The sequence below is a fragment of the Bolinopsis microptera genome, chromosome 5 (genome assembly GCF_026151205.1).
Source record: "Bolinopsis microptera isolate Bmic1 chromosome 5, MBARI_Bmic_1.0, whole genome shotgun sequence".
NCBI lineage: Eukaryota > Metazoa > Ctenophora > Tentaculata > Lobata > Bolinopsidae > Bolinopsis > Bolinopsis microptera.
Genome location: NC_087076.1, coordinates 15,659,981 through 15,683,597, shown reverse-complemented (window position 1 = coordinate 15,683,597; position 23,617 = coordinate 15,659,981). Strand labels below are relative to the sequence as shown.

Below are 23,617 nucleotides of genomic sequence, written 5' to 3'. Positions count from 1 at the left end.
TAAAATTGTTTTAAAATTTGTTTCTCTTTGGAACCACAGCTATTTTTTACTAAATGATAAATTTATCTCAATAACATGTTAAACTAGTCTGGGTCACTCAAGTTATCAGTTTTGATTTTGTACATACTTTTTCAGAATTGTATTTACATGTTGAATCAAATTCGCTTACACTCTTCTCTCTTATAAACAGTAATAATTTAGTTATAAACTCCTTTTATAACAATTCTTGTTTTAGCAAAGACAGATTATATAGAGTGCTTACGTGGACCTACTTGTCCTGTTATGAGTGAGTGAATAGGTAAAATATGTCGTGGGTAGAATCCGGATACATAAGTCATCCAACAACAGACAATCAGTATTCTATTAATGATTCCAGCTTTGAAGTGCGGGACAGGGAAATTTACAACGTTTCTGCAATGTTTGACGACACCATTACGATACGGGTAAGTCTAGAAAAGATGATAATAACTGACATGACCTAATAAGATGATATCAAATGTTTATTTGATTTTTCAGAACTTGCCAACAAAATTTATTAAAAATTATGTGGCATTAGTACTTTCAACTCAGAAACGGTAAATATTTCACTCTCAGAACGAACCGACATCGTTTGATGATATAAACCTTGAAATAAGAGAGCAGCCCTACTCGGTAACCAGCACCACCTCGACCATATCCTTGCTCTTTGGCGGCTTTACTGACTGCATGCAACCAGTCAAATCAGTTTACTCCTCTATGAAAGGATGTAAGTTCAAACATATTTGTTTGGTTTTAGCTGTGTTTTAACAAGTTTCTAATACCTTGTTGTCATATCATATCACGTTATTTTTTTTAACCCAGAGATAAGTCTCATATTTTCAGCGATTGATGAAACAAGAAGTTGCTTTGTTTATAAGCACTTGTTTCGTAAATTAATTGCTTTCGTTACCGAATGTAAGTTTAATGTTAGGATAAATGTCCAAAATTTCTATACAAACAAGGAAACGAAATGTAATATTATTACTGCATGAACATAATAAATAATCAATTTAATTCGCAATGTTTTAAATATTACTGATATCATTAAATTCATTTGAATTGGGAGATCGCAAATTGCAATAGTTTTCATATGATTTATTTAAATAATGAGTTACCTGTATGTGCACATATTGATAGAAGTACAGGTGGTTAAAATCAAGCGTCCAACGTCTCCCCTCACAATCCAGTTATTGATCCAAATGATAGAAGCATTTTTTAAAACAAGAAATATTGGTAGAAAACGCCCCTTTCATTTATCCATCACATTTGGATAACTTTATGGACGAACTAAAAGTATGGGAAATGCCAGGATGGGTTATTGCAAGTTATATTATATGTGCATGGTTACAGGAAATGTTTAAAATTCTGTTTGTGATAAATTGCCACAGGCAGGAATAATTTAGCCTGCGTTCACTACATGCTAAAAATGTTATCCTAATCCATGGTGATGATGATTTAACTTCTAATGGGCCCTAAATGAATTCCGTAAATTCCTAGTATAAAATTTCCGAAAACTAATTAAGTCCATAGTTAAGAAACTGATAGCTCCCAAAACTTTTGCTTTAGTATTCCCTTTAATATTAATTCCTTTATAATTTCGAATTATTTAAAATGTTATCACAATCTCTGATGATGATCTAACTTCTAAACGACCCTTAATAAATTCCGTACATGATTCCATAAATTATTCAGACATGTTTAAGTTGATCTGAAGAGGGAAACACTCAAGAATAAACGTAATCGAATATAATTAAATTTCAGATTTCAACCCGTATAAGATAGACGGTAAGGATATCCACCTAGATACGGTGCGAGACCTCCACGCTCAAGGAATGGAGGGCAATGTGTACAGAACACGGTTCATGGGCAACAACGTTAGTTTTAAACTTCTTTATCTCTTCAAGGCTACCCTGCATGTGAATTTTATCTGTAATATAATCATAATTTTATTCCAAACACCGCTCAAATAATGTTCACATTCCACTATGTAAATGACCAGGCAAATCATGGAAAATTCTTTAATTCCACCATCTCTTCAAACGGTTAAAAAGATGAAAAGATATGGTTCATTGGTTTACTTTGCACGTGAAATGTATCTCCAACATATTCACATTTTTATTCCAAAAACCGCTTAAACGGAAGTAATTTTTACATTCCACCATGCGAATCATAAACATTCTCCGAATTCCACCATTCCTAAGATTCCACCATGTGCAGATCATCACTAAAGAATGTTGCAGGTGGCGGTAAAGAGGCTAGTTCTGAGGAAGTCGTATAACCCTGAGCTGATTGAAATGTTAGCTCGGCTGCGGCCCGACAACATAGTCGCATTCACGTGAGTTATGACAGAAGAATTTAAATGCTATCGATACAAAGAGATCCTTTATGGGCAAATAGAAAATCAATTAATTGTTTAGCTTCCTCCAACAAAAGACAGCCGCAATTGGTTAACTTCTCATACTTGGTCCCGAATTATACGATCATCTTAAATGATCATACAATGCATGTTAGGTGTTGGTGTATATATAGTGCCTTATAATAATACACTCGATATATTTGATATAGCTAATGGGAGAAGCGTCCCTTTTGTTGTTAATGATGACCCTTGACTGATCTGAATATAACAGTTAGCCTTTAAAAGACACAGACAGTAATCACGTGCCAACACGGTCCTATAATCTACATTCTACTTTCTCATAACTGTACTGTAACAGATCTATAACTAGAGATTATACAACCTACACACTGATGAATGAGAAAGTGCACACTGTGTGTACTGTGTCTGTATACACAGATAAGGATCCCCAGTTTTCAGTTACATAACTCGTCCTCACTAACACTCACACAGACTCACACACAGACTCCACACAGACTTACACACAGACTTACACACAGACTCCACACAGACTTACACCGTGTTTCCTCAATATTAAACACTCTGAGTAGTCCACTATATTTCTCAGAACAGTTAAACCTCTAGCTGGTAGTAACACAATACATGTTTCCAGCAGCGCTCTCTCTCTGGAGACCAGCTTCTGAGCTAATGTTCAGATATAATGCTTGTCGAGTAACCATCTGTTAGCATGCAACGTAGGGGGCCGTCACATTACGTCACCTCACATAATGTAAAGCTGCATATGACGTCATTTTGGATTGCACCGTCATCCGCTCCATTTCCCGTTTTTTGTATCTCATTATATACTTATACGTGTTATTTGTGGGATATGATAAGATAATACAGAATATTCCTAATTCTGCATGCGCTGCAACATAAGGTGACCTGATCATGACTTAACAAGCAATGTTTTATAAACTTTTTAAAGTCCTAATATTAAATTATAAGTCAACTAGATAGTAAAATTATATAAATAGTAAAAAGTATGTACTGTTGCTCTGTTGCAACTCTACGTTCCGTTTTGCTCATTAAAATGACGAGGTTATGATGTTAAAAGCGCGGTATGTTATTGTTAAAAGCTCGTGTAAAATAATCCCAGATAAGCTACGATTGGTTGATATATTAAATTAACTCCACCCACCGCACACATAAATTGCACAATGTGCTGGATAACAACAAGTTGACAAAACAACTGTTCACGACACCTGTTCCTCCTGTTCAATCTTTTAACAGATCCGAAGTTAAAAAGTCAGTGTTGTGATTAGTGACACTGACTAGGTTAGTTTCTCCGCTGGTAGACAACAACTAGGCTCAAGTCACGTGACCTATAAGGCTAAGAAGTCACGTGACCTATAAGAAGTCACGTGACCTATAAGATGTCACGTGACCTAGATAGCTGTAATCTGCAGTTACAAGTAAACTGTATTTTTTGCTGGCAATTACTGTAGACGAGTAAGTCATGTGTCTGCATGATCTATAGGGATAGTATGCAGTGAACTATGGGTATAATGTATTTTATATACTACTCAACCTTAAGAATGGTTATCATCTAGAAGGGCACGTTTTGCCAATTTCAGTAACCATTGAAGGGTGCATGATGAGAATTCAGGAATTAGATTAGTTTATCGGGAACCAATACTTTCTTCATTGCTTTACCGACAAGGAACAACTTAATGAGCCCGATTATATTATCTACAAATGACAAACAAATTAACTTGACAAATATAATGTGATTAAATCATCTTTGCTCATAAAAGTTGTACACAGACACAGAGTTGTTAAATAAGAAATTATCTTGGCCCATGAAGATTGTGTAATTGATTTACACAATCTCGACTAAGCCCCTCGCAACTTACCGGAGATTACGGCTAGATTAGGGAAAAGCAGCAGGTTATTACCAGTTACAGTTAACAGATTACAGTTACTTAGATTTTGCCCTCATACAACAATATACTGACAAGTAAATCTCCTCCTCTCCCCAGGGGTCACACCATGGAACCTCCTCAGTACATCATGGAGTTCCTCCCCCACGGCACACTCTCCCACTTTATCAGCGGTGGAGGTTTGTACTGCCCCCTTTTGGGTGTGACTTGTTAACGAGAGTTTATGATGCAGTATACTAGATCTAGAGTATTGTCTGTCACTTTCATTAGCGGTTATTCGGGTGTCAAGCGAGATATTACGGAACATTACGGCACATTACGTCACATAACCGCACATTACCGCACCATAGTTTCTAACTTAGTTTTGTTAACTAGCCTTTATTCGGAAGTTTTTTAAATAAGGGGCCGAAGCAAGTCTGAAATTTTAGCATAATATTAATTTTGATTTATGTCCAATGATGAAGATTTATTTTTCAGGCGAAATCCCACCCAAGCGATTGATACGATGGTCCAGGAATATAGTGAATGGCCTGGAACATTTGCACCGACTCAATGTTATACATTGTGATCTCAAGTCAGCTAAGTAAGTATAGACATTCCACACGCAGCGGTTAGTATACTAAAGCAGGTCCTTTAATGATTAATCATTTGTGCAAGGTACTCGAGTATTGTGATCCTACTTAGGTCCAACCCTGACGACCTGACGTTAATCGATCTTGTTGGATTGTTAGTGAATGTCCGGGTCCCGGTATGCTTACTGTTGAAGTGTACGGCTCTTAGTGCTTATCCGAGGCCTTTATGAAAGAAAATGTGTGGCTTCAAATTTGTCAGCATGCTACATTTTAGAATGATTTGCAGTAATCTTGGAATTAAAATGTCTAAGCAGAAAGTAAAGATAATGTAGACTAATAGATAAAATAGATGCCCTTTATAGACAATACATATTTAAAATATCCCAAATATGTAATTGAGTTAAATCTAATAGTGTTTGTTATGAAAATCATTAAATATTGCAATTGTCAGTCTCGCCCTTAAGTCGTAATACTAATTGTTTTATCAGCTCATGAGAACACACCAGAACCTGCTGTCCTGTTCTCCATCACCACTCCTTCCGTCTCTGGATCACTCTCATCTCCTTCTTCTTCATCCTTATCTTTACTTTTCCTTCTCGACATTAATTCCACATCTTCTGGAGTCTCTGCAATGGACCTGTCTGTGGTGTCAGGCAGAAACCACATCGCAACACATGCCAGCATCGTAAATCCAGCAAATAGAGCGAGTGGTACTTTCCTATCTGTCACTCCGTACAGAAGATTGGTGTAGGGGCCGATGGTAGCACCGACCCTAGCTGCACTGGAACTCATGCAGATAATCATGCCCCGGTGCGAGGTTGGTGCTAGTTCTGCTGAGAAGAGCCACAGCATGTTTAAAGCAGCCGAGGTAGCTACGTATCCAACCAAGCCAGCTACAAGCTCCAGACTCCAGGCACTGGCAAATTGGACATCCACCATGGCGAGAAAGTTCATCAGAATCATCATCACTAGGTAGAAGATAATGGCGTTTTTGCGGCCCAGCAGACCACAAACGAAGACAGAAGTGCTGTAAGCTATAGCTTCACTCAGTGCTGAGAAGCAGTAGGTGGCGTACAAGTCACTGCCCAGCTTACCCCACCCATAATTGGAACTGTAGGCGATGAGGGCCACTGTAAACCATACCCAGAGTCCTTGGAGGGTCTGTTTCAGCATGTTAGGGTATTTCTTTAGATCTTTAAGCTGATTGAAATAATTGTATTCTTTTCTCGTTTCAAACATGATATCCAGAGAATCCACGTCCACGTTGCTGTCACTAATCCTGGCTAGCCTTTTCAAAGTCTTCTTAGCTTCCTCCTCCTTTCCTTGAATCAAAGAAAACCTCGGTGACTCAGGAAGTGGAATCAAGAAGTACGTGAGGAGACTGAAGATGTTCACTCCGGCAATACCCAGAAACACGTTTTGCCAGTCATTTATTAGGTAGCTTAAACAGATGGTAGCATAGAGTCCAGCACACCATCCGAGAGAAACAGAAACACTCATGGCCATTCTCAGACGAGTGGGCGCATACTCAGCAATCCAGCAGAAGGTTCCAGTGAAGTTGACAAAGATGCCAAACCCAGACGCCAGTCGCAGAAAGAAGAGGACTTGGTAGTTGGGAGCGACTGAACAAGCAGCCACAGAAAGCATGGATATGACACTGCCTACAATTCCTCCCTTCTTTCTTCCTATTCTATCAAAGAGTCCGTGGATAGTAAGAGGCCGATTAGCGACCCTAAACCTATTGCACCGTTTAGCAGGGAGAAGATAGCCTCTCTTCCACAATACAGATGCCAGTCCATGGAGAATGTGTGCATCTTGGAGGTCCACTTGAAATCAGATCCTTCCACAAAATCGTTTCCGCACATGGTCTCGTACGAGAAGAAATTGTCGGCGTCCTCTGCTTCCTCAGCTTTGGTCTGAAGATTAAAACACTTGGTTGAATTACACTCCCAATCATTGTAAGGAATGAAGCCTGTGAAAATGGTAGCACAACTAACTGCACCGGTGTTGATGACTGTGCACAGCATGGCTATGAAGATCACTACCAGCTTCAAGTTTATTTTTTCCAAAATGCGATCCACGGCCTCCTCGATCGTTTCTAACTTACTGACCATACTCGAAGGGTTTTCACGTTCACCTGACATCCCTGGGATAATTTGTTATGAAATGAGGGGGATTAGTTGATATCCTTGTAATAAAAAAATGGGTTAAGTTAAAATCTCTGCGGGAAGAAAATGAGAGGTCGAAATACCTGCAATGTTGAGAGTTTTTATAGATGTATCTGCAATAAAGAAATGATATATTTATTTTACTTACCTGCAAAAGGAAATTGAGAGGTCTTTCTGATTTGCCTGCGATATTAAATTGAGAGGTTTGACATTCCTGGAAAAACAGAATTAGAGATCTAACTGCTAGCTGAACTGCCTGCAATAAGAAATTAGACGTCAAAGTAATCAATTTCGATCACAATAGCAGAGTATGTGTTTAAATAGCAAACCGCACCAAACGCTTAATTGTGCCAGAGGACCTGGACCAGACTGGTGTGACATAGCGACTACTCACACGTCGTCTTAGTTCACCTGTCTCTTCCACACCCAGCTGCCAGTTGCCACTTAAGCGTTCATACACGACACATCTTACAACACTTACCATCATCCTACATTACACATTCTGATTCCTCCGGCATCCTCCTATAGGACTGCCATACCCCAGAGGTAGGCAAAGCTTAGTCTACCATAAGCTTAGTCAAAACTTTGACTAAAATTGGTGTAAACCAAATTTATTCAGACCAAAATTTCAGTATAACATTAATTGAGGTGAATAATGCATTGCAGTTATTATTGCAAATTTATTGGCCATAAGGTATTACAGTATACAATCTTCTGTGGTCCCCTTAAATTGAGTTACAAGTCACTTGGAAAATTTACGAAATAGCTTCAGAGACATTGACCTGATTTGTGTATTATGCAAGCGTAAATATATTAAAATGAAAGTAAGTAATATACCAAACAGTCGACTTATACCAAACAAAATGTACGGAAATAATGAAAAGTTTTAGTATAGACAAGTTTAAATATCAAACAGATTCAGGTTAAATCCTTATCAGTCTAACTCTAAGAGATTCGTTACATCACGATTAAATTTGAGTGGTTCCTCCCTGTTTCTTAACAAGATTAGATTTACAAATTTGGAGACGCGATTTTATGTTATTCTTCTAATTCCCCGGTACAGATGACAATTATAAATTTGGCCAATGCTGATTCGCCAGCTGCAGAAGAAACGGCATTCGTTGATTCGTTTAAATCACGTGTGATAAAGTTCCGTTATCTCTTCAGGGCATCAGACGCTTTATATCAGAATGTCGGGGCCCGGATAGGGCAAAGGGATCATCCACGAATATTTTGCGCGGTTATTCATGATTAGTGGTTAAACTCAGCACTAACACAGTGGTCATAGTACCGTTGGATATGAGCTTGTTTATAATGAAGGATAGAAAATACAAATTAGCAGTGCTCACTATGAGTTGTAATCACACCCCTTCAAAATTTAAGTCCAAATTATTCGATCTCTCAGTTCTCAAGTAGCGTACTCGAACTTACTATACCCTTTTCTCATTTATCTTACTTCTTATTAGCTTTGAGTGAAAGTTGTAAACGTGTGATTCAGCTCCGAATGGATTAATAATTAGCTAGTGTAAAAGCTGGACTGCCCAGAACTTGCAAGCAAAATCATATATTTCGTATTATACGGAATGGGTATACAAATATTTACAACCCCAATTACCGCCATGTCGCTATCTGGTGGGAAGGTGACCAGTTATAGAATTATACCTACCAAACCACATGTACTAACCAGGAGCCTTCCTTGTGGCGTCCACCTCAATCCACGTACGGTTCAATCTGCCTGCCACGCATCGTAGGTTTTTTATGTACGCCATGAAGAGATAGGAAATTATCATTAATGAACCCGACTCCGCCCTGCGTCTGTACCTGCTGCGCTACCTTCATACTAGTTACTATACTCCAACGGCTGACGTCCATCTGAAATTAGAGGACAAAATACTTGCCCGATCTTGTCCAATTCTTTGGCTGCAAGCCAGGGAGATAGAGAGTATAGCGTGTCTTTATGCTTTACTGGCTGTGAGCCAGGTCATTGCCCATTATTCACTTTGATATAGCATATTTTTGTGTTATATGGCTAAATTATATGCGTGTTTATATTACATTAGCTGACATTTCAGTCTAATGCTGGACGATAGTAGAGGTGAAATGGAACTGAAGATAATTGATCTAGAGAGTTCTATCACAGTTCCTGAAGGTCTTGATCAGGTGAGTTGGAATGTTGACAATGTTGAAAATGTAGCTGAAAGCTGGGGTTCATTTCGAGTAATTGTTTCCAACTCTTGTACATGACCTGCTGTACACATGACCAAATATTTTGACTCCTTTATAACTATATCAGTCAGCACATTCCTAACCCACATTCCACCCAGGTGCCGGTAACCCAAGCACGGGGTACTACACCCTACATGTCCCCCGAGATGATTAAACAGCTACCTTGTACCACGATGGTAGACATCTGGTACGTCACATTCTCCACATTATTTGTCATAAAGCGTCTACATTTCCCAATAACAGCTTTGTGCACCAGATTGTTAATTTAGGCAGTCTCTTTATCATCATATTCCATTACATAATCGACAAATTTCACAAGATTATGTCTATTTCTTATTTCTGTATCTCATTCCCAAATTGTGATAATTTGATAAATGAAATCGTAATTAAAGATTCAATGGTCAAACTTCACATTGACACTTATATCGATTTTTATGTCATCAATGTTATTATTATAAATTTATAACCCATATCAATGCTAAAGTAAGTCTTCCTTCTATCTCAAGGGAATATACACTTCTAACTAATAACTTGACTGAATAATTTAAAGACATTATTAGACCGTGATTTAATGAAATAATCTAGGAGCTAAAGTTGGTTAACAGCCAAGTGTTGTAAGTACTAAGGAGTGAAGTGAACGAGTTTGAAAGTACTAAAATGCAGTATTAACAATATACTATAAAGCTGTTATGTGTGTCAGTTTGAAATGCTCTGTGGCTCATTAATATATTTCGCGTCCACTTTTACTTCTGTGCAGTTTGCGCATGTTAACCGGGTTTTGTTATTGACTCTCGTGGGTTTTGTTTTTGCCTCGTGAGCCCTAACTTCCAACATTCTATCCTCTATATCTCTCTCGGTCTGGTTCTAATGTTATTATGTTTTCAGGGGCTTTGGTATTGTCCTGTGGGAGATGGTTACCCTAAAACCGCCTTATAAGGTAATGTTTTGAACAAATCGCCAACTTAATTAGGAAAAGGGGCAGCCGTCCCCCCTTCTCCTACCATATTTGGCGATGTCTAAAAACTATGCCACAAAGCATAGCAAGAGTATGGAATGTTCTAATAATAATGAAACACTCACATGCACGAGATCACCGGCCTAATTACATTTGTTTTGACTGTTCCTTTGCCATATTATCAGTACTAAACACCGACAAATTAATCAATAAATTGTCATAATATCATGTATAAAGAGCTCGTGAGTGGTTCTACTTCTTATCTACTTCTTATCATTTAAATATATATTTGTGCAGGGAAAAGAAGAGCAGTACGTGTTTTACGGTATAGGAATGAACAAGATATCTCTCCCTATCCCCGATGATATCCCGGATGGTATCAAACTTCTCCTGCAAATGTGCTGGTAAGTAACCCATACACTGGAGTGTTACTTATTTCTTGTTTCTGTTGATGTTATTACGGGAAGGAAACTAGAAGGAAACTATCTAGAGCGGTGCTATTTTTTAACAACAAATACCCCCCCCCCCCCCCCCCCGCTAATAGATAAATTTAGGATAACCTGACTGCTTTTATTTGTGTTCGTTCCCAACAAGTAAAACAGATGTATCTGTGAAAATTGTGGTGAAAATACTCTGAGATGTATTAATAGATCTATTTCTTGTGCTGTAGAGAGTCAAGTAGATCTTGCATGTATGAATGACACTACTTTGAAGAAGATTGAAATGTGTGCAAAACGTATTAAGAAATAAGATATGCTTGAAGAATTTAGATGCAGATTATGAAACTTTAAACTGTATTCATTCGAAATTATCACATACGGTACTGAACTTGTTACAAGCGGTAACATTTTACACCTCGTACGATTATTGCTTGTTATCTGGATTATAATCAGAAGCTTAGTTCCCAAATATTTGTGTGCCAACACTTTTGGCTCAATAAATTTGAGTACCGAAAATTGGGGCAGGAGATTCGGATTTGTTTGGGCGGAAAAAAATTTGAGCATTCATTTTTTAGAGACGCGGTTATTTTGCTCTCGATTAGCGTGGGCATACATGATTATAACACAACATCAAAGTCATACTCTCCCCAGCTACAAATGTTTGGGAACTAAGAAGTTCAGACGTTAAGTAACCTGTCTAGTTGAAACTTTAAAGGGGTTTGGATGCGCTGACGCATATAATCTAATTTTGACGCAATAGCTATATTCTTATGTGTAAAATGGATTATGGAGGGTAGTCTAAAATTGTTTTATATCACCCTCCGTAATCACTTTTACACACAAGATACTGGCTAAAAATTAGATTATATGCGTTAGCACATCCAAACCCCTTTCAACATTTTAGACTAAAATGGCAAAAAACTTATGTAATATGTGAACAATCCCTTACGACTTAATTTACTCGTCTCATATTAGTGACGAAAAATAAGTAACGATTACCATCATATATCATGTATAGGCTACGTGTGTTAGCTGTTAGCTAAGATCTGTGTGGTACACGTGTTGTGCAATGTCGTCTTAGAATATCATCAGTGGAATAAAGATCTATCTTGGCACTCAATCCACACCATATTATGATAGGAACCATATTTAGTGAATTGTTTACATCCACGGTAATATAAAGTGAACCTTGCTACAGTAATAGAAGTAGCGAGATAGGTGTGTCTGGATTCTAATACAATTCACACCAACACATCATATCAGTAATCAGTATGCAGCATATACCGTCTGGAGCATGTTCACTGTTTTTGGAGCCTTCTATTCGAGGGAAGATGACCAGAAACACTTACAACTTAAGTTAAATCACTGATTTCCAGACCTGTTGTCTCAGCCCATCCCCAACACGGCCGACTTAGAACTCTGAAACCAAACCGAAATATGGACCTTTAATGTACCCCACCCTTCGTAATATTATTAGAACTTAATATAGGGCGCTCTCTCTCTTCAACCTCTATGATTCTAAATACTGGTGACATGTTTTGTTTATCTGAGACCATGCTACCTGTGTGCAAACCAGCTCTGTGCAATTGTAATCAAACTGCTAATTTGCTGCACCATCTGGACGGCGGTGATTTAAGTTTGTTTTGAAACTGGAGACTGGAGGGTGGAGACAGGTTAGTGCTTGGATCGAGGTCATGTCCTCAATTACGTGTCGGACGTGCACTCGTTCAATGTGGGCTCGGTAACACACTAATTCACACCCTCTTTAATTTTATTTAATAAAGTTGTAGTAGCAATGTAATAATGCGGTGTGAACAATAGAGTGACATGATTATACAAAGACTCCCTGGCACCGGGCCGTGTCGTATGCTTTTCTTGTTTTCTTTCTTGTCAATCAGCCAAATCTTGACTATTGTTTTGGTCTGTTCGGTTCCTCCGACCTTTTGATAGGACGGGCTATTATTAGCATCACTCACTACTCCCTCATTGAATTTTCCACAGGTAGCATGTCGAACTAGTCACGAGATGCCTTTCGCGCCATATACATCACTTTTTGTAGGCCGCAGCGATTGTTGACCTGATTGTGTTTGCGCGCACGTACGAATTTAGCCAAAATATTGTAGAACCAAAGACACGTTGCCCTCACGACGCACATAATAATCTCAATCCCTGGCCCAAAACGAAAGTGATTTCCGCTAAACTAGAGCTCTGTTTTAGGAAGCAAGCTCCAGAAGCTCGGCCTGGAGCGCTGTACATCAAGAAACATCTCGAAGTACTGGAAGGCGACCTGAAGTTGACCTCCAATGAGAGCTACAGACAGAGCCAGATGTCTTGGAGACAGGATTGCGAGTATGACGAGTACGAGTTTGATATGGAGGAGATAAAACAGTGGTGTAAAGATCTGGAGTGCTATAGACTACTTCAAATGAGGTACGGTTACTTTGTTTTGATCTTTAAGATAACCACTTTTCGTTAATATCGCTGATTTCAGGATATCATATTAACCATATCCCACTTTTTGGTATAAACTGCATATTATTAACATATACTAATTGTCTCAGGTACAACGCCCTGATGACAAGCTACAATAATCTGTACCAAGAATTCAAAAAGTTAAAGAAAGGGCAAGAACCGACGCTGACCAGAACTCGGAAAAAGTCGTCCAAAAAGAAGAAAAAATCAACCAGCAAAACATCCCTCCTGTTTTCAAATCAGAACCACGTGACCTTGACTCGCACAGTCTCCGCTCCTCTTATCACGGAGAAGAACACCCTTCACAGAGTTAGTTTTAAAACTATGTATTTTTAAACATCTTCTAGAATATTCAAATAATAAAGACATCTTGAAAACAGAAATCGCTTTCGTCATATTCTCTTTTGCAGTTCTGACTTGTCCTGTTTCAGATAACGGACAGTGTGAGGTTGTGTCAGACACCTAAAGCCAATACTCTCGGTGCCAAATCCAGACCAGAAAACTTACCTCTTTCTGATGAAAGCTGCTGCCCATTCGACAGGAATAACGATTACGTGGTAAGATCAATTCTTAAATTTTTACCGTAGATAACTCTTTCGTTTATCAAATGTTAAAAGTAAACTAATGTTGCATTCTAAAAACTGATCTGGTACATCACTCAGAGCCCGATCGAGAGTGACAGTTCAACATCTTCCCGTGGTAGTATAGGAGCTCACGCAGATATAGAGAGCGGGGCAGAAACCTCCGAACAAGACAGGATCAGGCTTCCTATACAGAGGAGACACATTGCTAAAGTGAGATTTTATCTTATTGATAGTCAGCATTTTACTCTGTTCTACACTTAAGACTCAAGAAAAATTAAGTTTTTTTGCTGTTTAATCGATTGAGTGCTCTATTGCTCTGATCTAACCCTGACTATCCCAGCTTAACCAGACGACAGAGGAAGGTGACTCCGCGTTCGACCTCAGTTTGTCATCCCAACCAGAAATACGAGAGCTGGCAGATTCCGACACTGACGTTCAGGTATCTGGGGACGAGTTTGGGGACGAGAACCTGGAGAACTATGGTGTCACGTGCGTTTAAATCCGGTCACGTGCGTTTAAATCCGGTCACGTGCGTTTAAATCCGGTCACGTGCGTTTAAATCCGGTCACGTGCGTTTACCTCTAGTTATCTCATGACTACCTGAATGTTATATATACGTGCACTGGACTGCACTATATGGATGCAACTGTTTTACAAGAGGTACTGAGCCTAGTGATAGACTTAAAATTGTTCATTCTATGAACCCTGAAACCCATTCGAGAAAGTCTTCGGCGGATGAAGTTGTTTAAATGGAGGAAACCTTATTATTATTATTGAATTATTTTTCAAATTGATGGTGCCATATTTCGTTGCTAACAATTACGAATATAGATTGCTGCTTTAATGATTGTGTTTGTTGGACAGCATTTATTCAGCAGAGCATGTAACTGTCATTTCATTAAGAGTTATAATTTTGGAGCTGTATGAGAGTACTCTGTAATTGTGGCTCCGATTTTATCCCTGACTTTATCTCCAGAAACAAAATAGTCTAAAAAAAATGTAAATTATTTAAGTTAATCGTCAGTCCGAATTATTTTCAGTTATATTCAGTCATGATGTTCGGTTATGATCATCTACTTTTATTGTGTGTAACGTGGTCGGTGTCTTTCGCTGTAATTGGCCACCTTACTTGACAGAATTTTTAGTTTTTCGGGCTTACAACCTTCTTATTTTATACTTTTTTTAATGTTTTTAGCGTGTAATTTATTCCAGTGTAAAAGAACGGGAATTTGAAGGTTACTAAGGTGAAGGGGAATATGGTGTTGGATTTGATTTTTGTTTATTATACATGCTCGTGTATTTTCGAGCATTAATTTAATGGTGATTGCTTACACGTTTGAGTTTTAAATTTAATATTAAGATACGAAAAGTTTTTCTAAACCGTCTGAAAATGCTGCTGACTGACAATGATAATGGAAATTATACTCTGTGCAATTCAACAACTGAATGCGCCGAGCTTGAATCTGGCGGTTAGCACTTCGTCAGTTCTATCTGATCATTTATATAAGAAAATTCCGGATCCATTTTGATGTATAATGTAAATCTATAGTTTTACCAGAATCGACAGTCAGCAGTGAGCCTTGAGAATGAAATTTACTTTGAGTACGGCTCATGATTCAAATTTGATCATTGTTATTATGAATTTGTCTTCAAATGATACTGCTAGTGCAACAGAGATTTAACTTTGCTAAGGTGAAGTAAACACAGTCAAGTGTCCCGTGAATCATTATCATCGATGACCGTTGTAAATTATTATTTTATAAAATCAACTCTTTAAAAATCAATACTGACTTAATAGACTGTTTTATTTTGATTCATGCACCACTACCCGTGAATCTGTTGTTTCGGAACATTCTGGATTTGGGAGAGTGAGTGTGTAATTTGGAAAACTTTTTGACATACATCACTGATCACGCTATGAAAGCATGTGTCTAGTTAAAATAAGTTATGGTTGTGGAAAAAAAGTACTATGAGTATCTACATGAACAGCACCAAGTCCAGTCTATCCCATTTACACAGAGTCAAGTGTAATAAGAGTTACTTTGTGTTACAAAACGACAGACAACACAGTCAAAGTTTGAGAGTTGGGCCACGTGGAATGTGCATGTTAACAAAAGAGGGACCCCCTCTGAGAAAGTGAAAGGTTACACACACTTCATTACCTAATGAGTGACATACCAAATATAACCTGAACAGTCCTTAGCCTTCCATATCTTGATGTGGAGTTTCTTGTTTGATTATTCTTGCACAAAATCTGGGTTTCATATAGGGACAACTCCTGTCCCCAATGGTGATCCTCATCTATTGGCGCAAATCAGTAGATGAAATGTATACCTCCAAGTCCATCGTCTTTGGATCCATGACATCTCGAATGAATTTCAGTGGCCTCCATTTGTTCTGGGTCCACTGCACGTAGTGGTCATTAAAAATCACAATAATATGCTATAATGATCATTAACTACTTGTGCTGAACACTTTTATTCATTACTTCGTCGCGAAATAAAAAAAGGGGTTTCGCTCAGTCAACCTTTGTCGCCGATGGATCCACTAGCATAGTGCTGATAAATCCATTTCAATTAGGTCTCTCCATAATCGTATTTGGCACAACACACAAGGTGCCCTGCAGATAATTTAGTTGCAAAATTTCAGTGCCACCGGAGATGTGAAAGTGAATATATTACACTCGGCACATTCACAGTATGTCAGCTAACAGTACACAGTGGACGCTGGAGACCCTAAAGTTTATATTTATGTCCGTTTAATATAGGCTGTCCGTCCAAGTCAAAGTCTGCTCAAATTTTGTCTCGGACTAAATGATATCATCGGATTAATAGAAATAAGTTATTATGAAAAAAAGTTAAATAAGCAGCGAGTTTTGGCTGATCGCATTATAGAAAAACTTTCTTCGGATTCCACTTTTGTTTTTTCTAATTTATGAAATCGCCAAAAAAACGTTTTGAAATACCTCCAGCATTTATGTAATAATGCAATGTTTGTTCAGAATTACGTCCATTCACACAATGTCCGGTCAAATTACGTCTGACAAGGTTTAACGAGTGATCGATCATATAAATTGTCTGTTACAGTAACTAAAAACTACCAACAGTTAATTACTTAATTAAAGCCTCTTGAGGATCTATTAGTATTAATTAATAATCATTTTACTTTAACTGTTATTATGAGTATTGAACTGTCATGTTAATGAGTATGAAGCTGCGGCACATAACGACCCTTAAATAGCATGCTTAACCCAGAAATACGATAGTAATCGAATTGCGTTGCCATGGTGATTCTCAATACTTTATCGCTGGCTAATTTGTGCCCAGCAACCTAATGCTACGTGATACAGCATTTTAAGTCCTATCGTCGTTGCTATTGTTTTGAATTTGTCCGGTTAAAATTTTGTTGCCTCGTTTAAATTTTGTGTTGACGATCGTTTAACTTTGCAACGTACCACTACCAGCGAACTACGAACCATATTCTGTAGTTCTTAGAGAAAGTATGAAATGTCAGTAAGAGGATCTCAGAGTTCTTTGAGATCTTTCACGTTGAAGCCAGTTGAACCGGAGTTCTTGAAGACCAACAGAAGTGCATGGACCCCCAAGCTTGATGCAAAGGACAATCACAAGCTGTTCCTGGAAAGAGTGTCTCTTATCACACACTGGTATGACAGATAAATGTCACTGTTAAGTGTTATCACACACTGGTATGGCAGATAAATGTCACTGTTAAGTGTTATCACACACTGGTATTACAGATAAATGCCACTGTTAAGTGTTATCACACACTGGTATGACAGATAAATGTCACTGTTAAGTGTTATCACACACTGGTATTACAGATAAGTGTCACTGTTAAGTGTTATCACACACTGGTATTACAGATAAATGTCACTGTTAAGTGTTATCACACACTGGTGTTACAGATAAATGTCACTGTGTTATCAGTCTGATCGGTGCATGTCTTGTGTTTGAACAAATGAGTTGATATGGTATACGTATGATGCCTGGTTGCCCATTTAATTAGGTTACATGGATTTATCAAATTACATGATTTTGTCCCAGGCATGACAAGTGGAACGAAAGGCAAAGGAAACAGCTGCTGGTCCACTTGCTCCAGCGTACAACTCAGAGCGAGATGTTTAGTATCAGGGAGTGGATCATGAAGAAGATGCCGGAACCACAGTGGAGAGCCGATCCCACGTCCGCTCTGCCAAAATGGCTCATGTTACATATTTTCTCTTACCTTACCACAGCTGAACTTTGTACTGCCAGCAAGGTACTTTCCGTTAAACTTAACATTACAAGGAACATGAGCTTGATATTGTAAGCATATATACAGACTTGTAGTTTGTACATCTTATCCAACTTTTTGATTCGAGTCAGAGTATTGAGTTTATCAAACACATGTAAGAAATTGAACATCCCGGCATGCCTCAGGTGAGTTCTCATTGGAGATATCTGTCAGAGCAGGACATCCTGTGGAGACACCGAACAGCAGCGAGGGGCTGGTTCCTTCCCTACAGTCCCCCGCCCACCCAACATGGTGCCTGGAAACAGTACTATGTCATGTGTGTTAAGAATTCGGAGAAACCTAGCTTACTGGTGGATCATCAAAGGGTAGGTGTGGAATATCTACTCAAGACATTTTTATTTGAGACAATTTATAAGTGTGCCACATCTGTGTCTAAACAGACTTTTATTTATTAAATAAACTAATTGCCCTCGGTTCAGAAGGAACCAACAGCAGGAGAGAACCAGTACAGCCGATCTGATCTGGAGAGACTAGGCAAGTACTACGTGAACACCGATGATCCAGTACCAGAACCAGAAAGTCCTAGTAGAATATTTGAGAAATCTGGGCATGAAGTGGAGGATATTGATACGAGCTTGTTCAAAGATAGGTGGGTTGATCCGAACAAGCACCCAAAAGATCTGGATAACTGGGGAAAAGCTACAAGTCAGGAGTATCGACCAGATGTCAGGTTTTTACAGGTAAAAAAGAAACTCTACACTGAACAGTAAAATCAATGATAAATACTCTATTTCACTTCTTTCTTAATTCTTAAACCGTCATACCCTTTTAGACTAGACTGTTTTAACCAGAGTACACATTGTCAGAAAAGTAAACTGAAAGCAAGATCCAAGTCTTACACACAGCTAAACGCGTCCAGCAATAGTCCTCTGAAAAAGTCTGATGACCCTAAAAGTCAACTTAAGTCAAAGAGCGTCTCAACTATCACCGAGATCTACCGTGAACATGGATCGTTCAGAATACTTCAACAAGAGGATGGGACTCTGGTTAAAGAGCCACACTTGTTAACCAAGAAGGGTGTTACAGTTCCGAGTATAAACTACTGGTTACAGAAACCTGATAAACCTACCATTCCATCGCTAGGTACAGTTAGTTTTCTAGGAATGTTATTTTTCTAAAAGAGATTTCAAAACATTTATTCCTATCTTTTATCGGAAAGTCTTGTTAAATTTGTCTTCAGTAATTATTGTTTTACTGAAATTTTCAGTAGTCTAACAGTGATTCTTGCCTGTTGGCTCTCATGGGTCACTTGTTGCCATTTATATCCATAACAGGAGAACTATAAACCACTCTGTCCCACACCAGGAGGATATGGTACGGTCCAGAAACCCGAGCTAGCTGCTGACGTGGGATGCGGAGCAGTGTGGGGAGAGAACCTGCCCTGTCACACTCACCCTAAAGTTCTGCTTATATCATCAGATGTTCCTGCGTATGAGATGATAGTCGGCACTGTGGTTACAGGTACCAACCACAAGGGCTCGATGGGTACGGGGGCAATTTGTAGATTGATATTATAAAAAATACGATTGCTCTTTAAAGCTGCTCTGGTTGATTGATATCATCATTGATCAATAACAATATACCCAGGGATAATTGGATTGGTTTATGACGCTGAAAAAGCTTCTTTGAGGTCTATTCTTAATCAAGTCGAGCACTCATTGAACGGGAGGAAAGCTGAGAGTCTGGGAATATTTGCACCGGGCAAGCTCGGCTATCTGAACCTTACCCGGCATATCCATATAAGTGGACTTGAACTTCATTCAGAATTTTGGAAAGAGCTCTGTGGTTTTCTCTTGGTACCAAAATTTGGTGGAAGAATTGACATTTTCAGGTAAAAACAATTTAGTAGAAAAACTGTTGTTCCGAATGCACAGTACCACTGATTTTAAGAAAGACAAGAAATTTCAACACTGTCCGTGAGATTTAAATTCAGTAGAACTATTTCAGTTCGGTGGGAGTATCGACTGTCAACCAATCTCTCGGAATGGATATAATCTACAGACTAGCAGGAGTTACTTCAGTACCATTTAATGCGCCCCTTGGTGGCATTTATGGGGAGTGGGCAGAGATTTGTGGGACTTGGCTTCTCCACCCAGACAATGTCCATCCTCTCAGTATTTACTTGAGGGAAGACAAGGTAACAAACTCACAAAACGGAATATGGCAATAAAACTGTGGCAATACCACTTTCCAGATGAAGTTAGTACATCGAACGCGAAAAATAGACAACTGAGACGACTATGTATTGAAGAGTTTTAATTGAAAGTCCTCCAGAGCAACCAACATAGGAACTTATCTCAGGTTAGAACATGGGTGTTGTTTGCGAAGCAGCTGGAAACTATAGCTGAGGATATAAGACTTCAGTTCAGCCACCGACTACACATTCAACACACTGCGGGGTTGCATAGGGTCGTCAATGCTATTCTGAGGCAAGGTAAGAAACAACACCGGTCAACGATGTTTTTTAATGGCTATGTCAAGTTACTTCATAAATCAAACCAAACCATATAGACGTTACACGGCACGTCAGTGGCAACATATTAGACATTTTCTTTCCGGTCGAGAATTCAAATCTTAAACTTCAGGTCTTGAACTCCTGTCCAAATCAGAGCACGTTCACCTGGCAGACATCCTGTTTTACAGCCTCTCACAACTCTGCACAGAACCCTCCTCATCTCCCCCTCCAAACGAGAGTGAGCAGGTAAAAAGGGGGGTTCTGTGCATGAGGCTGGTGGATGTGCTGCTGTCCAGCCAGTTTGTTAAGGATCTGGAGGATATGAAGGGAGATGAGGAAAAGGAAGTCAGTGATGTGTCAGAAGATCCCGTGGCATTGGGCAAAGATGTGATGATGATGTTAGGTGGGTGGAAATACAGGGCACATTGATGAGTTAAACTTAAGGTCGTAAATTGTAATACCAGCTGTAGAAGATTTATTCATCATATTTATTACCCTTTAATTGAACATTAAGCACACTGAAGTAAACTGCTGGTTATTCCCATGTTTTATTCATTTCAGAATGGATGAACAGATCAGTTCCCCTTTCTTTGCAGACCAATTCTCATAGGCTCATCTTCCCAAAAGGTTTGTACGCTAAAACGATTTTAAACTTGGCTTTGCAGCAACAATAGTTTTAAGAGTTGCTTAGCTCTATAATAGGCATAATCATTCGACCAATTTTTTAGGGGTAGTCGTAGATCAAAGAATGACGATTTTGGAGGAGATAGTACGGACCGAAAGGACCTTTTTACGACAAATGGACACAATAGACCAAGAACTCTACACTCCACTATATTCAGCTGCCAGCGAAAATCAAAAACCTATTCTTAATCCAGCAAATCTCCGTATCTGCTTTTCTGATCTCCTGGAAGTTAGGAAAATCCACCAAGTGTTCTTGGAAAGATTGGAACACAAACAGTTGATTTGGTCGGCTGATCAAACAATCGGTGATACGTTTCTTCAGCTTGCTCAACGATTCGATTGTTATTCTAACTATATCAATAATTACCCTTCAACGATAACGATTTATCGTAAGAACATCAATGACAACCCAGCTTTCTGGGCATTTGTAGAACATTTTGATCGTAAGAACTCCAACAGGACAAAGTTTTTTGAACTTCTGTCGCGGCCTATGTACAGAATCGAGTCTCTGAAAACTTTAGTTTCCTCTCTCATATTCTACACACCAACCAAACATTCCGATCACACAATGCTCAAACAATGCGAAAGTGAATTTGGAAATCTATCTGGGTTTATAGAACAATCCAGAACACAATACTGTCACCTGACAGAGCTGAAGCAGCTAGAGCATCAAGTGGTTGAGTGTCCGATACTGACTGATAAAAAGAGGGGGATTATCGCTGAGGCGGATGTATATCGGGTGAAGGGAATTATTGACGAGTCAGGGGCCGCTCATACCTTCCCTCAAGACAGAAAGTTCCCACACTACCAGAAATACAAGTTACATTTGTTCGATGATGCGATCATGTTATCTAGGATTACATACGAGGTTCAACCCTACGATGCCCAAACACGGGAGATCGAAAACTTTGTAAACTCGTACGCACTTTCAGCGATAAGGGTCAAGAACGGTCAGAGACAGTCACAATTTCTTCTTTACTCACCCAAGAGCACTTATTTGTTTGAATTTGAAACTCTTGAAGGTATGGCGGAGTGGGTTGATCACATTAACGGGGCCATACAGAACGCTCCGAAACTTTTAGTCCCAAATGTGTACATCAGCCCCAAGAAAACAATGTAAACTATTGATTGTTATTAAAGTTCTGTAAAATGAAATCAACAATTGAAAGAATAAAATGTTTAACATATAACCGCGAGGCACGTTCGATATATAAATATTAAATAAGAAGTTTTTCTTTTCGCTGTCTGTAAGTTCTGAGTAGCTTACGAAGAAAGGAACTTTTTTGGAATTTAGTCTTATTTGAGAAAGTTTTAGGTAAGAACAAAGTTGATTCAGCGAAAACCTGATCGAGCAAGCAAAAGCTTAAAACAGTAAATCACGATTATCCAACGTTTGAATGCCAACTTTATGGCGGAAAGCTTGAATTCGGCGGTTTTGAAAATATATAACGTCGTGCAAAGAATGCTACACATTATGACAGATTCTTCCGCGTCCTCCAAAAATGTATGCGCGGCAAAGCGCACAAATATTGCCAAATCACTCGCTCGGATTCCATTCTGTCCTGTTCTAAACATCAAACCAAAGCTAAAGCAATGGGCGGGGGGGGGGGGGGCCAATGACTACCAATGGAGACTTTTGGGGACTAATGGGGACTAAAAATCATGGGGACTAGAGGTCAACTCGTTGACGTAATTCACCATTTGTCCCCATAAGTCCCCAGAATTTTTGACAGTTATTTATGGTTTTCAAGTTAGTTTAATAACGATACGATCGAGATGTTTTGTCCAAGAAGAGAGTAGGATAAATCTAAATGGGGACTAATGGAGACTTTTGGGGACTAATGGGGACTAAAAATCATCTAAATGGGGACTAATGGAGACTTTTGGGGACTAATGGGGACTAAAAATCATGGGGACTCGGGGTAAAATCGTTGACGTAATTCCCCAAGTCCCCAAAAGTAGTCATTGGCCCCCCCCCAATGGGCCCAAAACGTGAAGGCTTTTCTCTCACTTCTCCACATGTATGAAGCTATGGAGAAACCACTGCCGCAGAAGTAATCATTTCTGATCTGAGCATCATGATGCATCAGCCAACAAGTATACTCACCAAACAAAGCACGGAAACACAAACTTAATTCTCCTCAAAGGTCAGAGTCAACTTAGATGAACGACACATTTTTCTAGTGTTATATTCCTTCTATGCCGAACATTATGACCTGGTGTCCGCTCTATCTCAGACATTTTAAAGACAAGCCCACCAGGAGTTATTATCCTTCCCTGAATCCTATCCACTTCTGCAACACTGGTGGACAGATTGGACAACCTCCGCTCTGGGATGCTCATTAGATCGGACGTCAGCCAAAGCCCGATCAAAGGGTACATTAGTATAGTTATTTCTCTATTGCAAAACTGTACCCTGTACCCAGAGCAGAGCCCTTATTCGAGTATAGG

The 23,617-nt window shown here is 39.0% G+C and overlaps 3 protein-coding genes across 4 annotated transcripts in view; 2 read left to right on the top strand and 1 right to left on the bottom strand.

Annotated features, from left to right (window-relative positions):
- The first annotated feature begins 213 nt into the window (after positions 1 to 213).
- On the top strand, positions 214 to 15,508 carry LOC134814863 (mitogen-activated protein kinase kinase kinase 13-like). Its single transcript, XM_063823162.1, has 15 exons — positions 214 to 443; positions 595 to 745; positions 1,780 to 1,892; positions 2,259 to 2,353; positions 4,396 to 4,475; positions 4,774 to 4,879; positions 9,109 to 9,196; positions 9,361 to 9,449; positions 10,148 to 10,199; positions 10,515 to 10,621; positions 12,875 to 13,087; positions 13,219 to 13,438; positions 13,561 to 13,686; positions 13,792 to 13,923; positions 14,054 to 15,508. Exons 1-15 carry the CDS (start codon positions 306 to 308, stop codon positions 14,210 to 14,212), a joined length of 1,869 nt encoding a protein of 622 aa, XP_063679232.1. The 5' UTR covers positions 214 to 305; the 3' UTR covers positions 14,213 to 15,508.
- LOC134814697 (organic cation transporter protein-like) lies at positions 5,358 to 6,515 on the bottom strand. Its single transcript, XM_063822877.1, has one exon. It carries the CDS (start codon positions 6,513 to 6,515, stop codon positions 5,358 to 5,360), a length of 1,158 nt encoding a protein of 385 aa, XP_063678947.1.
- Positions 15,509 to 17,040: 1,532 nt separating the features above from the next.
- The window catches only part of LOC134816095 (epithelial cell-transforming sequence 2 oncogene-like), a 20,472-nt gene continuing 13,895 nt past the window's right edge, over positions 17,041 to 23,617 (top strand). Inside the window, exons 1-12 of one of the 2 annotated variants that reach the window (XM_063824838.1) lie at positions 17,041 to 17,377; positions 17,778 to 17,991; positions 18,153 to 18,332; positions 18,447 to 18,707; positions 18,834 to 19,110; positions 19,333 to 19,488; positions 19,615 to 19,858; positions 19,975 to 20,164; positions 20,329 to 20,461; positions 20,613 to 20,885; positions 21,044 to 21,109; positions 21,211 to 22,449. In XM_063824838.1, coding sequence (XP_063680908.1) covers positions 17,220 to 17,377; positions 17,778 to 17,991; positions 18,153 to 18,332; positions 18,447 to 18,707; positions 18,834 to 19,110; positions 19,333 to 19,488; positions 19,615 to 19,858; positions 19,975 to 20,164; positions 20,329 to 20,461; positions 20,613 to 20,885; positions 21,044 to 21,109; positions 21,211 to 22,286 — 3,228 coding nt within the window. In that variant the 5' untranslated portion in view covers positions 17,041 to 17,219 and the 3' untranslated portion in view covers positions 22,287 to 22,449. Of the gene's footprint in view, positions 17,378 to 17,777; positions 17,992 to 18,152; positions 18,333 to 18,446; positions 18,708 to 18,833; positions 19,111 to 19,332; positions 19,489 to 19,614; positions 19,859 to 19,974; positions 20,165 to 20,328; positions 20,462 to 20,612; positions 20,886 to 21,043; positions 21,110 to 21,210; positions 22,450 to 23,617 lie in introns of those variants that run through there. The other variant, XM_063824839.1, reaches the window with a different exon arrangement.

Excerpts from the sequence above, each read along its gene's own strand:
- LOC134814863 (XM_063823162.1), top strand. The coding sequence starts at position 306 with ATGTCGTGGGTAGAATCCGGATACATAAGTCATCCAACAACAGACAAT. Across the intron at positions 1,893-2,258 it reads CACGGTTCATGGGCAACAAC|GTGGCGGTAAAGAGGCTAGT; the intron begins GTTAGTTTTAAA and ends AGAATGTTGCAG. Across the intron at positions 4,476-4,773 it reads CCACTTTATCAGCGGTGGAG|GCGAAATCCCACCCAAGCGA; the intron begins GTTTGTACTGCC and ends TTTATTTTTCAG.
- LOC134814697 (XM_063822877.1), bottom strand. The coding sequence starts at position 6,515 with ATGCTTTCTGTGGCTGCTTGTTCAGTCGCTCCCAACTACCAAGTCCTC.